Genomic DNA, 20,243 nt, shown 5'->3' on the forward strand with positions numbered 1-20,243 from the left:
GTCTAGGGAAGCTCGACAGGGAGGGAGGCGGGCTAAAAGGTTGTCTATCAAATCACTCTGCAGCAATTGGGTAGGTATACAACCAATCAACGCAACGAATAGGCTGACGTAGTTCCGAGAGCACCGGTGGATTGTGGCTAAGTCCCATTAGCTTCCTAACCAGCGGAGCCGCGGAGCCAACTGGTATATTAAGGATTTGCCATATCCCGTCGGTATAAGTCCAAATACGTCTTTCTTCTCAATGAAACACTTCAGTGCCGTCCTTTGTTTATCTTTCAAGTTGAATTTTAGCTTCAAATCTTTAAGGGCTGTGGCCAAAGCCGAGTCGAAAGATAACTGTTTATTGTGCGCCGGTTGTTTCTGTCAGAATCGTCACGCCTCTGCCGTCACTTCGTTACGCCGCCTTCTGACTCTACACTTCATGGTGATTGGTCCGGCCAGTTTTAGGAGAATCCAGCCTCGAGCCTTATGGAGGGTAACTAGACCCACCCTGGCAGAGAATTAAATTTGTTGCCGTGGGTTGTCTAGCGCGGCTAGGCTATTGTCATTATTGAAAGAAATCTAAATAAGAAAAGGAGATCGCATTTAAGAACCAGTGTGGCTTCAATTCAACAAGAGTGATTTGGGGTTGAAAGCTCACAAAAAGCAAACCTTGCATTGAGGGTGTTCTTATAAAACACTATCACTTTCACTTTTTGTTTTCTTTTCCTGTATGTGGTGTGTTTATTGAATCGCAGTTCACAGTTTGAATACTAAACCAACAAGAACACTCTGACAGGAGCAAAATAATGAGTCATGTGGGTATAAGTCAAGCCATTATTAAGTTAATAGTCATGTCAGTACTGATGAATGATAGTAGTTAGTGCTATTTGTATTTCAGTCTTATCTGTCCTTTGGCTTTGTATTTAGGATTTAGGAACAAACACAAACAGTCCTCACCTCATAGGTTCTTCCAAAGCCAGTCATTCTAGATGAGATGTACCTAATGTGCGGGTAGGTCACTTCAGATATGCCAGTGTGCTATGAGGAAGGAAGCAGAATATGCCCAACAGATTACTTTAAGCACTGGGAAAACATTTACAGTACAGCTTGAGTACAGAAAACAGCTTCCTATTAAGATTAATGTGTAAATCTTCCCAGGCTTTACTTGTATTCTTTATTACCAACATTTGCAAATTCCTGCTTTTGAGATTTTCTGAGGAAGATGTACAGGTTGACATTTCATTAATTCAAAAAACAAATTATTAGGGCTTCCAAAAGTGTTTGCAGGGCAGATCCGTACTGATGAAGACTACAGATGTACACAATTTAAAGCTGACGAATGCTATAATAATAATAACATCAGAAACCTGTCCACTGTATTTGCCCTGGATGTGACTCAAGGATGCAGGATTTGTTGAGTGTGCACTTGAAATGCTTGATGAGCCACTATTAATTGCTGATGCATTATTCATGTGGTTCACTAAACCATCCTTGAAATAACTGATGTTATAAATAAGGGTCCAACACCATTAATCTTCGCCAGATTTCATATAAAAGTGATTCATTTTCATGTATGCTAATGGATGTGTGTGTTCTGAGGGTTCCTCTCACCATGAAGGGGATAGGGAAGTGGTGCAGTCTTGGGGGAGGGTGGTAGTGGGGCAGGTGGGAGTGCAGATGCCCTGAAGTGTACGGTGCCACGGTTACTCCAGCCTCGATGCCAAGCTCCCTGTTGGCAAAAGGAGATGAGTCATTATTACATCAATACTTTCTCTACTAGGCCCGAAGATAAAACTAAGGAACCACAGTCGCATTAAACATTTATAATATTGGATTTGCTGAAAGGAAACTTGGGTGAAATTAACGTTAAAACCAACAATCTCCAAGCCTCCTTGCTGCCGGTACTGACCATGCTGTTCTCTGCTCAGGCTGGCGAGGATGGGACGACATAGTTTGTGGCACATGGATGTGGTGTCCATGGCCGTAGTTGGGGTGCATTCTGTGGGGGTGTGGGGGCGGACGCTCGTGTGCTCGTCTGCAAAGAAAACAAAAACACAGGTTCCACAAAGAATGACCCACAACTCTTATCTTTTACACTAATCTACGCTGGATGATGGTGATACTCACGTGGGGTGCTGCATCATCCTGCGCCTCTGAACCTCCATCCTCTGCAGCATCTCGTGCTGATGGAGCCTCTGCACCGAAGCCCCCAGCGCCGGCAAATGGTGCGGCAGGGTCTGGTGGTCTGTGGGAAGATGCTGGGCCAGTGGGGCACTTGAAGTGGAGAGGTGGTGGGTGGACAGAGGAGGGGGTGGGGCAGGGGGCACAGCGTGGCCTGAAGGGTGGGAGGGAAGTGGCGCATGAAAGGTGTGGGGAATGACAAACTCGCCTTGAGGAGGGGGCTGAGGTGTAAGTTGGGGGTTTCCATGGGAATGAGGACAAGCGGAAGAAGGCTGATGATGCAGTGAGCGTGTTAGGGAGCCATCTGGGTAAGGGAAAAGGGGAGAAAATTAGGTAAAACATCTTCAAACGCAGAACAAAGCTGACAAAATGTTTCACCTTGTTAAAAAAAGAACCTAATCTAAAGGTCAAATCCAACAACACACACTTCTGTCAAGACTTCACAGCCTGCCTCAGCCACAAGAATATTTGTTCTTAGTAAAGGTGTACTTTAAAAAAGTCATGAATATGTACTTTTATTTTCAAAAAAGGCATTAGTGCGTATTTTTGGCACTCAAAATATATTGCAGCAACCATGTTCATTGCAATTAAGAAGCTATTACAATGATGCTACTCACTGATGTGTTTTTAGAATTTAATAGGTAGTGTCTACAGATACGGACCCGTACCCGTAGCCTGTGGCCTACGGATACGGCACTTTCCCTTACCATAAATATTAATGAGACGTACATGAATATTAATGAGCCGGCTGATGAACGCGCTTTGTGATTGGCTGGTAATCCGACGCACATAAATATTAATGAGCCGGTTTGGTAATCCGAGTGATGAAGGCGCTTCCGTGATTCGAGGTGAATCTGCGTGCCGAGCCTGTCATGTCAGTCATCTGCTGTTCTCTTTTCTATCATGCATAATGTCTTATAAATATCATTATCTGACTTTTTCATGGACAGCGATTTGGGGGTTGAAATCAGCACTACTATTAAAAATAGCAAAACTTTTTATTCACGTGACCCTGTTCTAATAAAGCACAAACAGCAAACAAAACAAATGGCGGAACTAACAGCCAGCAAACTACAAGTATTTTTTTACCTTCAAAAGTAGCGACAGACTATTACATATTAACAACCTAAACAAAACCCTGACGTATTTTCTGCGTCTGTCAACACAGACACTGCACGTCAGTCACTTTAATGTTAGCGGACTCTGTTGCATGGCTAAGTTACATCACCACAAACAAATCTCACAATATCACAGTAAATCGAGTTTGTGGGTTTTTTTAATTCATGCCGAATTAAAGAGCTGCTCCTCACCATTCACGAGTGTTTGTTTCATATTCGACATCCTTAACTTTATCTTGTAAATTAGCGTCCGAAATTAAATGGGAACATTTGCAATGGAGTTCGTCAGCCGCTTCCACCACTGAACGCGGTAAACTAACTAATAGGAACTGGACTTCAAACAGTTTAGACACGGCGTCTAAAAGCATAAAAACTGCAATGTCTAAAGTGTCAGAGGAGACGGTGTATTTTTGGTTAAATTATACAATGTTCGCCGTCAAAGTCATTCATATAAACTGCCTGTAATGTGCAGCAAATAGTAGTTAACCGGCGCCAGCTCTTCAGTGACCTTAACGGGTCCGTACCTCTAGTACAGATGCTACAGGTACGGGTCCGTACCTCTAGTACAGATGCTACAGGTACGGGTCCGTACCTCTAGTACAGATGCTACAGGTACGGGTCCGTACCCGTAGCATCAACCAATTTAATAATGTTTTATTTTCTACAATAGTTTTTGGTCAGCAGCGCTCTATTGCACAAAAGTTTAAGCTTTATCCAGCTTTGGGTAAATAGGTATCAGTCAAAATGTGTCTGAAATGTTTCGATGTTTATATTTTAAGTCAGCAGACAAAAATCTTTCCGCATCTAGTTACTGATGATATATTTGTAGCAGTATTTTTGCTAATGACATACATATTCTTCTATTAAAATGACAGGCTTCTTGCAAAGAAAAACATTTCATTTATCACTGCGATTCATCCATTAAATAAATTTGGATTTAATTTTTCTACTTTTAGCTCTTCTTGGTACACATTTCCTTGCTATTTGTCTGAGCTGCAGTGAAAGGAAGACAAGTAACAGGTGAGGGAGAGGGGAACACAGGCACCAGTGGCTACTAACTCTCTACATTTCTACAGCCCCACCAGGGAGCCTTGTCACACCAGTTCAGGTTCCACACTGAAATATTCTGAGTAGCAATTAATTTCCTCTGCCTGGTACAGTTCCCTCAGCACTTGGCACATTAACCATCAGTCTCTGTTAATTACTATTAGCATTAGGTTTTAGAAGTGTATCTGTCTGCCAATTTTCACTAGTACCACGTCACTGTCAATGAGTGAATTTCTGTAATGTAGCAGCAGACAGTTGAACATTTGGCACAAAAATCTCAGAGGAATTAAACCAATTCTGAATCTCTGTGTGGCATGACGGCAGTTTACTCACAAGACGGATGCATGTAATGTCTACAGGGCTGCGGCTGTGTCTGTGGCTGTGGCTGAGCCACCATGGAGGAGCTGAATGAGTCCACAGCTGGCTGGCTTGGCCCAGGGGTGGCATGGGAAACGTAAGCAGGAGGCCGTGAGGTGGAGCCTGGGCAGCACGGGTCAAAGGCCGAAGTGCTGCCATGGAAACTAGCCCCACTGTTTCCACTGCTCCGAACACTGCTGTTGCTCAGGTCCACTGGCAGAGTTTGCTGTGGGAGGAAGGCAGAGATGTTAAAGAAAGGAGCCAAACAAACTTCTCTTGTGGAATTCAAGATGTGTCTTCTTTTTCCCACAGTTCATGTCACATACCATGCACAAAGAAATCTATTCTTCGCTGTAGCATTTCTCTTTCTGAGTGAAAAAATCTATTAGGAACTTTGGTGTATTCCGCTTCCTTCAGTTCTAGCTACAAGCTCTTTCAAGACAGACAGTAGGAATGACCTTCTTAGTGATACAATGATGCTTCAACAAAATTCGGAAGAAAGTTAGCAGAGAACGAAATCAAAGCCCATTATGATATTACACAAAATGTGATCTCCATCAACTATTATGAAGCTGCTAGAGTGGCCTTTCTCTGCTAACAAAAGCGATACATGTACGTTTTGGTGGTCATGGAAACCAGGGTTAAGCAGAAGCAAAGTATGCTTACACAGCTACACTAAAAGCAACCAATTGAAAACTAGCATAACTGCAGCATGTTGGCACTGCACAGAACACAGCCATACCTGGTCGTGGTAGTGGGCTGCGTTGCTGCTACTGCTGTTGCTGCTGCTGCTGACTCCAGCACAGGGGGCAGGAAGAGCACTGGGTCGCTCTACAGGGCAACTTGGCTCTTGAAAGGGCACAGTGCCCGGGGGCTGCGGTGCCGGATGGTGGACATGGTGGAGAAAGTGGTGAGCGTTGCCGTGGCTGTGACTGTGGCTGTGGCTGTGTTGCGAGCCGCTGGTCTGCTGAGAGGACGAGGCCTGCAAGCAGCTTGAATGGGAGTGGCTCAGGGACAGGTGACCAGGAGAGGGGCCTCCACACGGGGAGTGCTGCTGACAGCAGGATGGGAGTCTGGGCATGGCTGTGCCTGCATTTTCTCCTGCTGTACCTGACAAACCTGGTCTGTTGTCATCTGCAGAGGATAAGACACGTGATTAGTGAAGAAAAAAAAAATGTATGAGACAGAAAGTTAGCATGTTACAGGGCAGAAAAAGAATACAGATGTGACTACACAATGCAGACTGCTTCATGGTTTATAGTGTTAATATTAATCAGCAGCTGAGAGGAAGTAATCTCTGACCCAAACTGCTTTTGGGCAAGAGTTGAAATGAAACGGTCTACAGCAGCTGGTTTCAACATGCCATGTCCTGTCTTACCCTCTGTGGCTGTGCGAGCAGAGCCACTTGGCCTCTGTGTGTGCATACTTTCAGGTATTGAACCTGAGCAGCTAGTGGAAGGGCCTGGGGCATCATTGAGCTCTGAGGTAGAGGCATGATGGGAAGATGATGACGAGGACGACCTGACTGTTTGAGGGTGAATGCTGCCAGAGGTTGTTGGCACAACCGAGAGATCTAGGAAGAAAAAAAAAACAATCATTTAGAAAAGATGCACTTATGACAGTTGTGTTCAGAGAAGGAGTTATAGGAATAACATCAGCAGAAACTATGCAGTGTCAGACTGCCAGTGTCAGAAATGGATAATAACTGACCCTAAAGAGATTTAATTTTTATATATATTATTACACCATCTGAATTCACTACAAAAAGAGAGATCTGTGCCTGAGTAGTAACTGTCTTCATTTACATTTTCAAATCTCTGTGTTCTATTAATGAAATTCCTTTTATGCTTCCTTAGTTTTCAAAAATAACAAACTCTATAATCCAGGAACCCCTAGATGTACCAGTTCTTACCGGTACATCTCTTTGTTTTCTAAAAGAGCAATTTTCACAGTTCATACGGCCACCTAAAATCCAGCTTGATGCTTTGTCTGCAAAAGAATAATTGTAGTGTGGACTGTAGCATGTGTGTACTTGTCTGCAGAGGCTTAGCAGCAGAGTCGAGGAGCAGATCTTATTAGCATTCCAGTGTGTGCACTCCATCTGCTTTTCATATTCACAAATTAATTTCCCCTCTTTCTCCTAAGAAATGCAAATACTCTAATACTCAGTGCCCTGCCATTTTGCTATCCATCATGGGCGTGGGCTGCTACAGAGGATGGCATCCGACTTGAGACACAAATGCCAAAGTTTGCAAAGCAGTCAACTTTTATGCAAAAGAAAGTGTTTGTATAATGTGAATACAAATACACATGTAAATAATTAAGGTACTGGTTGGGGTCAATTTTTTAAGATTGCTTTTGGTAACAATCATAATTATTCCTCTCTCTCTTTCCAGCAAATGTTTACTCAGTCATTACTCCCTAAATCATGCTTAAAGCTCTTACCTTATGTATATTTTTCTTTTTTAAATTAACAGATTGTAATGTGGCTAAGTTGACACTCTGAAATGTATTGAAAATTAAATCCACACTGGAAAAAAATGCTCCTATCAAAACAAGGGGGAAAAAAAATATTTCAAGGAACTTTTACCTTGAATAAGTGAAGAATTCTGCCAACAGAACAAGTGAAAATGGCTTGGTAAGATTTCTTGAAATAAGATATATTTTTTTTTAAATTAGCTGGGAAAACTTATTTTAACCCTCCTGTTATCCTCATTTACGGGCACCAAAAAGTATTGTTTCCTTGTGTGAAAAAATTCAAAAATTCAGCAAAAAAATTATTACAATTTCTGAAAATTGGCAAAAACTTCAAAAAGAAAATTCCAAGAATTTCTTAAAAGTTTCCCTTACAAGTTTTATTTTTAAAAAGGCCCCCAAATTTGGGAAGAAAATTAATGCAAATATTTTTTTTTTTAAAAATGAGTAAAAATCTTCCAAAAAATTCCTAAAAATATCTGAAGTGATTCCATATTTATCAGTAAAACTTCCAATATATTCTTTAAGAACATTCAAAAAAAAAAAAAAAAGGATTTTGGTTGATTTTATGTGAATGTTCTTAAGAAACATTTTTAACATTTCTTTTTCTCCACAAAAATGTTCAAAGACTTACCGAAAATGTTACAAAATGTGAATGTAAATCAAATGGAATGAGACATTTTGACTAAAAATAAGACAACAGACTTGGCAACATTTTAAGTTTTTGTAGTGCAGGGTGAAAAATGAACAACACAAAGCTCCAAGTCAAACACAAGAGGGGCAAGTCATACAAACATCGACATACAACTTAAAAAAAAAAAAAAGCATAGTTCCTAATTCGCATATAAACAGCAGCTTGAATAGAAGACACTATTCATACAGGTGAGAGGCAGACTACCAGAAGAGAGAACTATTCTTAGTTATCCTTAAATCAGACATGGTTAAAATGTACTTGGGTGGAGGACTCACCATCTTCGTCGACTGTGAGGTCCACCACCTCCCCAGCATTCTGACGCAGTGGTTGGATGACGGTGGAGAGTCTGTGACGTCCACGTGGCTCCTGGAGACGATTCTGGGAGCAACTATTAGCCCAAATCCTGCCAAGACCACCCACTGAGCGTGACCTGTGGAGGTACAGATGTAAAAAAAAAAAAAAAAAAAAAAGAACACCTGTTAAGCCAAACCGGAGCACAGGACCACCAGGAATATTCTCACAGCTCAGTGAACCATTTGCTTCACCAGAGCCAGACACTCAAAGTTCATTTCCAGGACAGCAGCCACTTTGACAAAAGGATGCTGGGGCTAGCACACGGATTTTACTGCAGTCTATTAAAAAAAGTGCATGGTAGAACTGTGTGGACACACTTACACACATCACATAAGTTGACTCCAAAACGTGATCACATAAGCAAACATACAAAAATGTTACTGCCCTTGCACAACTCAAAAAGGCCTAATACAAGTGAATACAATGAAAAGCTTAAATGTTTAGGTTGACGTGTCTATTCTCAGCTATTTCAAAAGGAATTAAGGCACCTATGTGAAAGCGTAGTCAGAAACTACAGCTTTTCCTCTCAGGACTGCCCTCATGGTTCTTTGCATCCACAATCATCCCTCCATCTAAATCTTTCCATCCTTTCCCAGCACCTTTCTCTTTCCTACAATTAATCATTCGCCTGCTTTTGGCCCTTTTTCTTCTCTTCCTTTTAATTTTCTCTCTCAAAGGCTCCAGTTGCTCTACCCTTTGGCCTCTGAGACTGGAGTGAGAGGCTGGGGAATAGCCATATTTCCCTCCACAGTGCTGGAAAACCAGGTGATCAGAGGAATGAACCCAAGGGACTAGAGACAGGAGACTGTAAGGGAGTGCCGTAAAGCTGGATACCATGGAGCTTTGTAGCTGGGGGATTTCACTGCTGCTAAATGAGAGATTTAAAAAAAAAAAATACACATGAGCAGTGGGAAAAGAGGGTATCTGACTGCCAACAGCACTGCTTCTGTCAGATCAAACCAGATTATAGACTTGCTCAGTGATTCTTACTGATTAACTCCTACAAACATAAGTAAGAATATGACTGAATAATCCATTTATGAATGATTTATCTCTGCGTTTGCTGAGATTTTCCACTGGCCAAAGACAGACAGGTTAGAAGAAGCGTCAATGTTTGGCAATAAGTTTGTCTTTGTGTTTGCTGTTTGATAAACCGGTGACCTTTCCCCTGGATAGATCAGAAAAGCGAACAGAAAATAGAGTAGTGAAGTGGGTACAAAGAATTTAGGGATGGGAATTATGCACTTTATTAAGGGTACAATAAAAGAAGCGAGAGAAAATATTGTACAGACAGTTTGGCCCACAGAGTTGTGTTTCCAACATCAAGGAGTTACTTGAAGACACTGAGACAGCCTAAAACCATGTAAGCATGGTGGCAAATCCTCCAAGATTCTTGGAAGAACCTATATGACAACTAGAGCTGCATGTTCATAGCCAAAATTATAAACACAATGATTTTGATCAGTACTGAGATCATTATTATTCATTGTCATTAAGCTCATAATATATGTATTACACCTCCTAATTTAAATAAACAGAGCATTGCTTTGTCCTCCATGTTGTGGAACATTGCTGCTTAAGTACACATTTTTGCATCAAAAGACACCAACATCAACAGAAAGCAGTTTAAAGATGTCCTCTAAACAGCTCACATGCAGCTAAACACAAAGACAAATGTTAATTAAGCCTCTAGTCTTCCCACTCTACTGCAGCAGACGCAACTCAGATGTGTGACCAAAACCCATTTCAAACAAGGTGTTCTAATTCCACATGTATACAAACTTAAACCAGCCGATTTCACCGACAGACTGTTTCCTATAAGTAGAGTTTTCTGTCAGTGCAGCACACATTTTAACATCACTGTTACAGTATATTTCATTGGGGGAAGCTAAAATCATGATCACGATTAATATTCAGTTAACTGTGCAGCTTCACTGACGCATATGTTCAAAAACTGTTGTTTACAGAAACTGTTCATGACATTTTTTAAAAATATTTTAGATTATATTCAATTTCACTTTACTATTGGTGCTTGAAACATTTGCCAGTACTGTAACTGAGATTATGTGATGCTACTAACTGGGTGAACTGGTGATCTATTCCTCATTATATGAACTACTCAATTAAATGTCGGCTTTGATCACATTCCTTGGATGCGTTTAACACAGGAAATGCCTTTCTCACTGCTGGCTGTGATAAGGGGGATTCCCATTAGCTCATACTGTCTGCATCCATTTCAGTTTCCTGTGAGACAAGCTGCACAATGCCAGTGGAATAGAGGAGGAAGCTTATTAACCTTCACACTTCACTAAACCAAACCTGTGCAGAATATGCAAACAAACACATCCAGACGGTTGCAACCTCATACAAAACACCCAGCAGTGAGGATGGTATGTAGAGGGGAGGTTGCTGGTGGTTGTGTTGGGATCTAATTGGCCAGCCTCCTCAGCTCTGGGTTGGTCCCAAGGAACAGGACTTCCCACTAGAGAGGAGTTCCTAATGAAGCAGACCTGGGATTATTTTGTAAATATCTGTTTACCACTGTGAACCCCTGAGGGTGGGGGGGTGCAGCAGCAAGGAGGAAAACAGTACATTGTAAATATGGACACTATGGGAATGGGGGGCTTGGCAAAGCTGAGGCTGTGCCAAGCCAAAGTGATGTGAGCCACACACCTGGGAATCAGAGCAAAGCACTGTAAACTGCTGGGAATTATGCTATGGACAGCTAAGGCTGGGAGTTTGGGAGTTAAACAAGGGGAGATAACATAAGGCAGGAATAGCACAGAGTAATGGAGGTAAACAATCTCAGGATTCGAGCTTTGCACCAACAAACATATTGAGCTTGTCTTCATAATTTAGATTTCTAGTTCTCCAAGTAGACAACTACCTAAAATTTTGAAGACAGAAATGTCATTTGTACGCTCCTCACAGAAAGTCTTAAAACATTCAAAACATTTGTGACTCTACTAATGTGCATGTCCTGAGCTGATCTGCAGAATGAGGGCAGGGACTGATCAAGGCCTTCTGATTGATCCCTGTCAGCTACATAATCCATGTTTATTGTAACTCACTGCGCTCCGGCTAAAACAGCTGCCAAATGCAGCGCACAGAGCACTATTAACACACTGGAATCTTCTCCTAATGCACTGCTTTGAAACTGACTCAATAGTGGATCTGCATGAACAAATAAATAATAGCCAGCAGGTCAAATCTGAGATGATCACAGCGACACTATGTGACAGAGCAAAGTGAGAGACACAAGTTTAGGTTAAAAATTGTCACTTTCCCTCAATTTCTAAAACTTTTGTTCCCTTTTCCTAAAGAGCTTCTGTTTGTTTAAGCCTGAATTTAAACTTCAACATTTTGTACAAGCTGAGAACGAAAAGAGGCGGTCCAAATCTTGATGCTGCAACAATTACAGACTGCGCTCTTCTATCCCAAGTTATACAGAAACACTATCTTAGGAAAAACTGTAATGCAGGCTTTGTGTTGTATGAATGACATCTTTTTACTCGATTAAAATAAGCCTAATTAGGTCTTAAAAAGTAATGCAAAGCTGGTTTCAGTAAATTAAACTGCATATAGCCAAAATGAAATAAATCACATCAGACGTAGCCACTAAACCAACTAACCAGTAAACGATAAATACTTTATTAGAACAATCCAAAACACTAGAAAAAGTCACGATACACTAAACACTACCAGCCAGATGTTTGGACACACCTTCTCATTCAATGCTTTTTATTTATTTGTATTTTTTTCTGTATTGTAGATTATTACTGAAGATTAACTTTTTTTACAACATAATTCCACATGTATTCTTTTGTAGTTTTGATGTCTTCAGTAATAATCTACAATGTATAAACTAATTAAATAAAAACCATTGAATGAAAAGGTGTGTGCAAACTTTTGACTGGCAGTGTATTTGTGCATGAATGCATATTGTTCCTATATTGACTTAAATCACACATAAGCACACATCCACAAATTAGATCACTGGCTGTGTGAACAAAGATTTCATTGCTCATTCTGTTGGCCTTTGATTCTCCGCCCTCCTGCGCTGCTGCTGCCCATCCCCCCTTCAGCAAGGCTCATCCCTACATTCTCTAGCGAGACAGGACATCTTTGAAAGTGAGGAAAACAGGCAGATTAGACAAGCCACGACATTCCAAGCTTGGTGTAATCACTTCCAGGAACTATATACTCCAGATATTACTGATACGTTAATATAAAGTTGGGGCACAAGGAGGACAGATCAAAAAGGGATACACATGAAGGTTAACAGACAGGCAAAGGTTTGTGAATTCAGCTGCATAATCGCCTACATGAGGAATTAGTTGAGTATTGAGACAGGATGTCATATTATGAGAATGGGGAAGTAAGACTCTCAAAGGAGTGAGGAAAATGGAGGTGGCTGCAGAGGATGACAACGGCATATATCTTTCCTAAATGCATTGCTCTCACATCATAAATATGTAGCAGTTCTTCTAAAAAACAGAACTATGACAGCTCTACAATAATCTACACTTTTATCCTCTCTGTATATTTTGGTATGGATGCTTAAGCTATAGTCAAAAACCACTGTCAACACCCTCTTTATCCATTTCCTTTACAAGGAGGACCATATCAGTTAGGGTTGAACAGTATAAACAGAGAAACAATGGCCATGAAATGGATTCGGCTCTACAGTTTACTTAATTATCAGGTGACAAAATCTAAAGGATTCACATTCATTCAGACCTTAGTGACTCAGGTAGTTTGTCAGATATTTACTCCCAAAATCTTGGTGCAACATGGACCTGTTCAATAATGCATTAATATCATTGCCAGGGAATAAACAATTTCACCTATCACCGTCCTATACAGTCATGGAAGTAAATATTAGATAGACCACCCTTGTTTTCTTCAAATTCTTGTTCATTTCAATGTCTGGTACCACTAAAGGTGTATTACCTGAAGATGACAAAAAAATGCAGCTGATTACATAATACTTTACATCCTATTTGACATGCTTAAGCTTAATTGTACTCCCAGAGTATATAAGAGGCCATTTCATGTCATAAACAGCACTGCACATGCAAAGGCATAGAGTGGTTTCCTGCTTACATTCAAGCCACAGCACAACTCAGAAATTGTCAGCTCTCACATAATGAAACTAAAGAATTATGTGTAGCCACAAAGGTAGCCATCTTGGCACTGCTGGAAATTGGAATGAGTGAGACAGGTAGCAAACAAACTGAAGATCTCCAAGACAGTCGTTCACTACACCAAGAAAAAACAAGCCCAACATGGTACTACCAAACTGCAGAGGAAAACCCGGTTACTCATTGCTAGGAATCATAAGGACTGGACTGTTGATGATTGGACTAACTTCTCTCAGAAGCCTACAAACCAGACTGTCTTGCCCCTACAGTAAAACATGGGGGTGGATCATTGACGATCTGGGGTTGTTTCAGTGTGGGTGGAACAGGGCAAATGCAATTGTGTAAAGGGCGAATGAACCAGGGCTACTCTTGAAAACAGTCTTCTTCCATCAGCTGGAAAACTCTTTCCTGCCTCCAATGACTGGATTTTCCAACAAGACAAAGCCCTTTGCCACACAGCAAGGTCTGTTAAAGCCTGGATGGAGAACCAGAACACTGGAACCATGTCTTGGTCTGCTCAATCGCCAGATCTAAATCCAATTTAAAACCTGTGGAAAATCATCAAAATGGAGAACCACAAGCCCAAAAACAAAGCAAATCTGTTTGAATTTGTGTAACATTAATGGGTTAACAGCAGAACACTGTCAGAAGCTGGTAGAGAGCATGTCAAGGTGCATCGCTGCAGTCATCAGAAACAATGGTCATGCAATCAAGAACCAACTCCTGTGTGTATCATGTGACTTAGACAGAAAAGAAAACATGGCATGCCTAAAAGCACTGTTTTTGACAGTACAATGCCACAGGTATCAATGTAAGAACTAAAGTGATTTTGGTTTTTAATCAAGAAAACCATTGAAAATGTCTGGATATCAGTTCTTAAATTAAATTCTTATCAGCTATTGTTGGTATTATTATAACTGTCCAAACAAATGTACCTTTAGTTGTACTAGGCATTGAAATGAACAAGAAATTGAAGAAAATAAGGGCGGTCTAATCATTTTTTCCATGACTGTATATCTACTTTGTCCTGGTTTTCAAACTATTACAAACTGTCTTTAAAACAAATGAACAACAATTCAGTGATGTGAAAGGCTTGGATGGTTGAAAAACACACTGAACATCATTGCATGTCTTGGTAAATGGCTATCAGAAGTGTTGGAGAAACATGTTTTTTCGGCATTACTTAATCGGAAAATAATAATTTCCAAACATATTTCGTGTCCGGTGGGGTTTGTCCATTAGCTGCTGTTGGTAATGAATGGATTTAATATGGATTTAATATGCGAGTTGCATGTCACAAAGTGGCCTGCTCAAAGTGTTGTTTTGTCTCTTCCACTCCATCTGCCATTCACCGATGAAACTCTCTGATTATGAACCTTCTTTCAGGTCATCAGTTGGCTCTACAACATGTGTGATGTTTCATGAAAGAGTTAAATAACAGGAGCACTGAGCAGGTCCCCTCAGAGTGATGTGGTTTCATGGCTGTAAACAAGTAGGTATGCAGCTCCACTATGGCTGCTTTCTCTGGGCAGTGTAAGCAGAGCTATGGAATTCCTGAGCAAAGCAAATCTGCTGAAGCTCTCCACCCCACCCAACAACTTATCTTTAAACACAAGCAATTAGTAATCCACATGTACTCCTTTTTCTAGTTCTGTCAACATGGCAACACCCACTTACACACACTAATAAAGGAAATACACACTCTGTACTCCACAGTTGAGCATCAATAAGGCCCATAATACATATGAATGATTAGACTGGCAGACTGTTTTATATAAAAGTCCAAGATGAGAAAGTATTAACAGCTGGAGCTAAGAGCTTCCCTATTTAATACTAAGCTACTTCAAAAAGACTAAAGCAGGACTCACACATGCATGTAGTGTTAATAGCTGGCAATGCACATGTCTAATGTTTGAGGGGTGTCTTTGCTGGTGTAATAAATTTTTCTCAACTTTTCACTACAAGCAATGCAAGCAAAGTCAAGCAACAGAGCCATGATTCAGTTCAGCAACGCATGATGTCAGCTCATTCAGAGTGAACAAGAAGCTAGACCACTCAAGCCTGAAATGCATGTGTGAGTCCTGCTCAACAGTGAAAGGAGTAAGACATCACAAACACTTTAACACTGCAATAAGCTAAATGCCTCAACGGAGTTTTCATAATTGCAAAATGAATTCTTGTTATTTAAACAATTTCACCTATGCTGCTTACAGTTTTGGTGTCAACATTGCACAATAAGGGTTGAACAGGCAGTCTTCATAAAGACACATTTTATGACCATCTTTACTTTTTATAAACAAATATACTTCCATGCAAGACATGCTTCATAGTGAAAAAATATCCCTGTAAACTTTTTGACCTCTCTCGCTGCATCACCCAATTCTTCACAGTATCCTTAAACAGAGCTTTTGTTACAAAGTTAGTCGTTTGCAGGTCACTGCCACATACATCGTTTCAGTTTGTTGCTTTTTCATGAGCACAGTCACGTATGTGACAAGCTCATGAACTCGACAAACTCATACACTGCTGCTCAGTTAGAGAATGAGTGATACTCACTCTCCTGATATAGTCAGGAAATACTATTGACTAACACCCAAGTTTACACATAGCTCCACTCCAAAAGCAGACATTAGTTACATTGCAGCTGTTTTTAAAAGCAAGCAGACATAAGACTACAGCAGTAAAAACAACATATAAATAGAATAACTAATACAGCTGATGACTACAGGGAAAATGGGTTCTTCATGTTCTAAAGAAAGGGGAACAACATCACATGACCAGTCATGCAAATGTTACTGAAAAGAAGTTTAAACAAGCCCCAGGCTCAGACAGACCTGATATTCACAACAGAATATATGTAACTAATATTATCAATATTATTAATAATAATATTTCTGATACTTTTCCTCCTGACTGTTGACTGATTTATAGCTCTGCAAATGTAACATCAATCTACAGCTTGTCCTACTGGAACTCCAACCTTAGCCATCTAACTGGACTGGAAGAAGAATTCCTTTGAAATAATATTAAAAAAGCAGGTGGCACTTTGCTCAGAGTAGAGGTACAATAAACTATCCAGGCTGTTTTCTACTGATTCTTGCTTGTGTTGTATCTACTCTCAGATGTGCATCGCTTTGGATAAAAAAGCGTCTGCTAAATGAAACTGTACAATTGTAGAATAGCAACAATACCAGAAATTTGGCAGTCAGCACCCCCACCATCAATACCAAGCAAAGAATATTTACCTCCGCCAAGGAGGTTATGTGACACCCGGCATTTGTGTGTCTGTTAGCAAGATAACTCAAAAATGCCTGGGCAGATTCAGATGAAATTTTGAGGGGATGTAGACTATGGTAAGAGGAACAGCTGATTTAATTTTGGTGGCAATCCGGAAAGGATCCTGGATTCTGTTTTTTAGTATGTGGCCCAAAATATGACAAAAACATCATAGGTTAGTATGTCGTCCAACAAATTGGAGTAAAGTGTCCAGATAGCTCAACTGGTTAAGAAGGTGATTCGTAAACAGAACTGTGTCAGAGACGCAGATTCAATTCCAGCTCATGATCCTTTACTGCATGGGTTTCCTGTTTTCCTCTTTTCCTCTCTATCCTTGGCGGAGGTCTGCACTCTCAGAGTGCTTTTCTAGTTAATGAATTCTTCATATTTGAGAGGTTTACTTCTTTTGTTCAAAATGTTCTGTGTGACTATCTGCGTACTGGCTAGAATGGATCTTTAATGAATGTTGATTAGCATAAAAATATTAAAAATAGTATTTAACATTTTTTTTAACATTGCCTGGTTTGAGAGTCGTATACCTTATGAGTACAAGTACATATTTAGTTTACTGGTTAACCACACAAGGCAGCTTCAAGGGCTAGAGCAAAATCTGAAATTATAAGTGTGGAGACATCGAACAGAACTGTATGTGGTTTGATAAGGTTACTCTACAAATAGGAGTTAAATTTAAAGTCCCTGCTATGTGTGACAGCTGACAATATGCGTGACAATCAAAAAAAGCGGGTGGAAGTTGCAGGGCTGATGAAGAAAACCACATGACTAGTCTGACAGTAAATGTAAACAGTGTGCTGCAACATTTACTCTACATTTTTAATAACTCAATCAATATCTTATTATGTCACTGATTCTTTGATAAAGCTTGTGTTCACGTACCTTCTTTTTCCAGTAAGGTCAAAAAAAAACTTTAGCACTACATTTGAGCCACAGATCACCTCCTTACATGTTAAGAAATACTATAATATACCCCGAGAGTCCATCTTATATATGAACCTATATAATTCTGCACAGCACAGATCATACAGCTCAAGGCCAAGTAATACCATCAGATAATTTATTTCATTCAGTTCACTGAAGAACATGAGGTGCCTACCTGAATCCATCTCCGACTGTGACGATCTCTACTTCACTGTCTGTTGACGTGACATTGATCTCTTCGCTTGCAGGGACAGCAGGAGCTGGAGCTGGAGATGCCTCAATCACCACCACATCCTCATCCAGAGTGCCTGAACACACCAGGGGAAGTCAGTACAATGATGAAATCCACCAGACAATGACAATCTGACATGCAAAGCAAACACTCTGACGACAAAGTAAACAGCATACATACTGTAGTTTGGATTCTGAATTTTTACTCTTTTCTAGATTTTGACAGTTAATCTACCAGGATTCACATACATTTTTGGTGAATAATGAATAAAAACAAACGGGTGTGATCTAACACCCAATAAACATACCGGCAAATTTTACACAGTTTATAGGCAGGCATAGCAGAAAACTCATCAGTGCTCAACCATATTTACATTGAAATAGTTTATTTCCATGTCCTTTTCCAAGTGTACCTTGTGTTTGGCTACCTATGTAATGATCTCAAAGCATTTCTGCTTGGAGTTGATACTACTGGCGTCCCCCTAAAGTGAGTGCACCAAAGCCTGCGCTATAGTTTCTGCACAAAACGGAGTCCTCCAGCAAGACTAGAAAGTAGTATGGTAACAAAAACTGCACATCTGTGGCGTCTGCAGTTGTCTGTGTCTGCAAGGGAGTACAAGCAAGAAAATGGTTGCAGTGACAGATCAATTAAAACAAAGAAGTTGATATGTTTAATATTTTAGATGCAAATGCTACATTATACAAAAATTCATATTGTGGTGCAAACAGAGTAGACCCTAACCCACAACATTCACAGACTCAAATTAAAATTCACACACATATAATCTGCTGGTTTTTTCATATATTTTGAGCGTTTTGAATACTGACCCAATTTTGTGATTTATAATTTCGTGACTTGTATGTTATATAATTCAATATTAACTTGGCCAGGACTGGCGTTGTGCGTGTGCATTAATGCCACCCACATCATACACAAGGAACCCAGTTTATCGCTGGCTTTGCTCAAACAAGTTAGTCACGGCAAACTAATTTGAGACAAATGCATCGTTCTCCTTTTTCGCCTTAATGGAGATGGTGCCTGCGTCATGGCAGAGGAATGGGAGCAAGTAAATTCTGTGTATTTAGTAACTGAACGCACAGTTTAATCTATGGGTTTATTTTGGGTGGAGGCATAAATCTGTAATTTTAGTTCCTGCTAGTGGTGAAGATAATATACGGCATACAATCACAGGCATTATAGTTTTATTAGTGCTTTCAGTCTGACGCCTGTTTCTAATTATTGTCACAATTCTTCAGGGTAAGTGAAAGTTGCTGACTCATGTATTGGGTGTATGAGTCAAACTTACAAACGCTCTCTTTTAAGCCTTCAATGTAAATCTCATATGAAACTTTTATGGTATCAAGCAGAAGTCAATTATGTCATCCTGTCAGACGTGACTTTCACATAGATTTGGTTATTATTGCCAATACGGAGACTGGGAAAGGAGTCGCTTCAAAATGTAATCAATATGAACACGGCTTTCACTTCATCTAGAATTGAGAAGAAAATCTAATCCATCTGATTCTTTTGAAAAACTGAGACCAGACATTTCAAAGTAACTGCTATGAGCTAATGTGCTCACTTTGTATGCTTCGGTAATATAGACTGTGTTTTTGTGCACATCACTAAATGGATTGCCATGATAGCGACGTCCTTATTTCCCCTGTGTAATTTCTATTCCAGCCGTCTCATGAGAACTGCTGCTTAGCACCCTCTGCTAGTCTAGCTGCCTGACACTGTGGTGAAAGCTTCATGCAGACACACAACAACACATTCTTACTTGATATGTGCACTGTTTGAGGAGGTAAATAACACCTTGTACAACCAGTCCTAGCATGACTATACAGCAAACACTCAAATGAAAATACTAAAGGTCACACGTGATCCCTTCTAAAGCCTAACACAGGTAGCCTCTCGATCAGCCAGTCACAAGCATGATCACAGGCATAACCTGCATTTAAAATAAGTTTAGTTAAGATCTTGTTTTCACATTTTGTTGTTGAGGTAAGATTTGACCCACTACTTCACACACCTCCTCCAACCACGGACATTTAAAAGGCAGGTTTCATCACTTGCCTCCTTGCTTTCTCCTGCTGTAAACAAATGCCTTGTTTTTCCTCCGAGACGCACTGTTTCCATGCAATGGCTGCTGCTCAACAGTGTCTGAGTTTTCTCCCACCTGCCTCCCACCACAGAGGCACAACAACTAACTTTCCATTCTCCCCGAGGGCCACAGCAGCAGAAATATTGCTGAGGCCAACTGGCTACATGAAAGAAACAATGAACCAAGATAGAGGTGGGGCTTTTCAAAAGATTTCATTCTCACAGTTTCACTTGCTGGAAATGAGTGCAGAAAGTTGTGGTTTGAATTAAAGGAAACGTATAAACCGGTTATGCCAACAGGTACAGAGGGCAGCAGCTTCTATAAGGCATCTAACAATTACACA

The 20,243-nt window shown here is 40.4% G+C and overlaps 1 protein-coding gene across 4 annotated transcripts in view; it reads right to left on the reverse strand.

The window, feature by feature from the left end:
* rnf111 (ring finger protein 111) overlaps nt 1-20,243 on the reverse strand; it is a 34,766-nt gene that overhangs the window by 7,580 nt on the left and 6,943 nt on the right. For all 4 annotated transcript variants that reach the window (XM_022200825.2, XM_022200824.2, XM_051940374.1 and 1 more), the window contains 9 exons: nt 17,740-17,872; nt 8,130-8,284; nt 6,064-6,258; nt 5,428-5,819; nt 4,662-4,911; nt 2,110-2,467; nt 1,892-2,017; nt 1,594-1,711; nt 940-1,020 (listed from right to left, as the gene is read on the reverse strand). In XM_022200825.2, the coding sequence (XP_022056517.2) occupies nt 940-1,020; nt 1,594-1,711; nt 1,892-2,017; nt 2,110-2,467; nt 4,662-4,911; nt 5,428-5,819; nt 6,064-6,258; nt 8,130-8,284; nt 17,740-17,872 (1,808 nt within the window). The remainder of the gene's footprint in view (nt 1-939; nt 1,021-1,593; nt 1,712-1,891; nt 2,018-2,109; nt 2,468-4,661; nt 4,912-5,427; nt 5,820-6,063; nt 6,259-8,129; nt 8,285-17,739; nt 17,873-20,243) is intronic.

The sequence above is a fragment of the Acanthochromis polyacanthus genome, chromosome 2, assembly GCF_021347895.1.
Source record: "Acanthochromis polyacanthus isolate Apoly-LR-REF ecotype Palm Island chromosome 2, KAUST_Apoly_ChrSc, whole genome shotgun sequence".
Classification (NCBI taxonomy): Eukaryota; Metazoa; Chordata; class Actinopteri; family Pomacentridae; genus Acanthochromis; species Acanthochromis polyacanthus.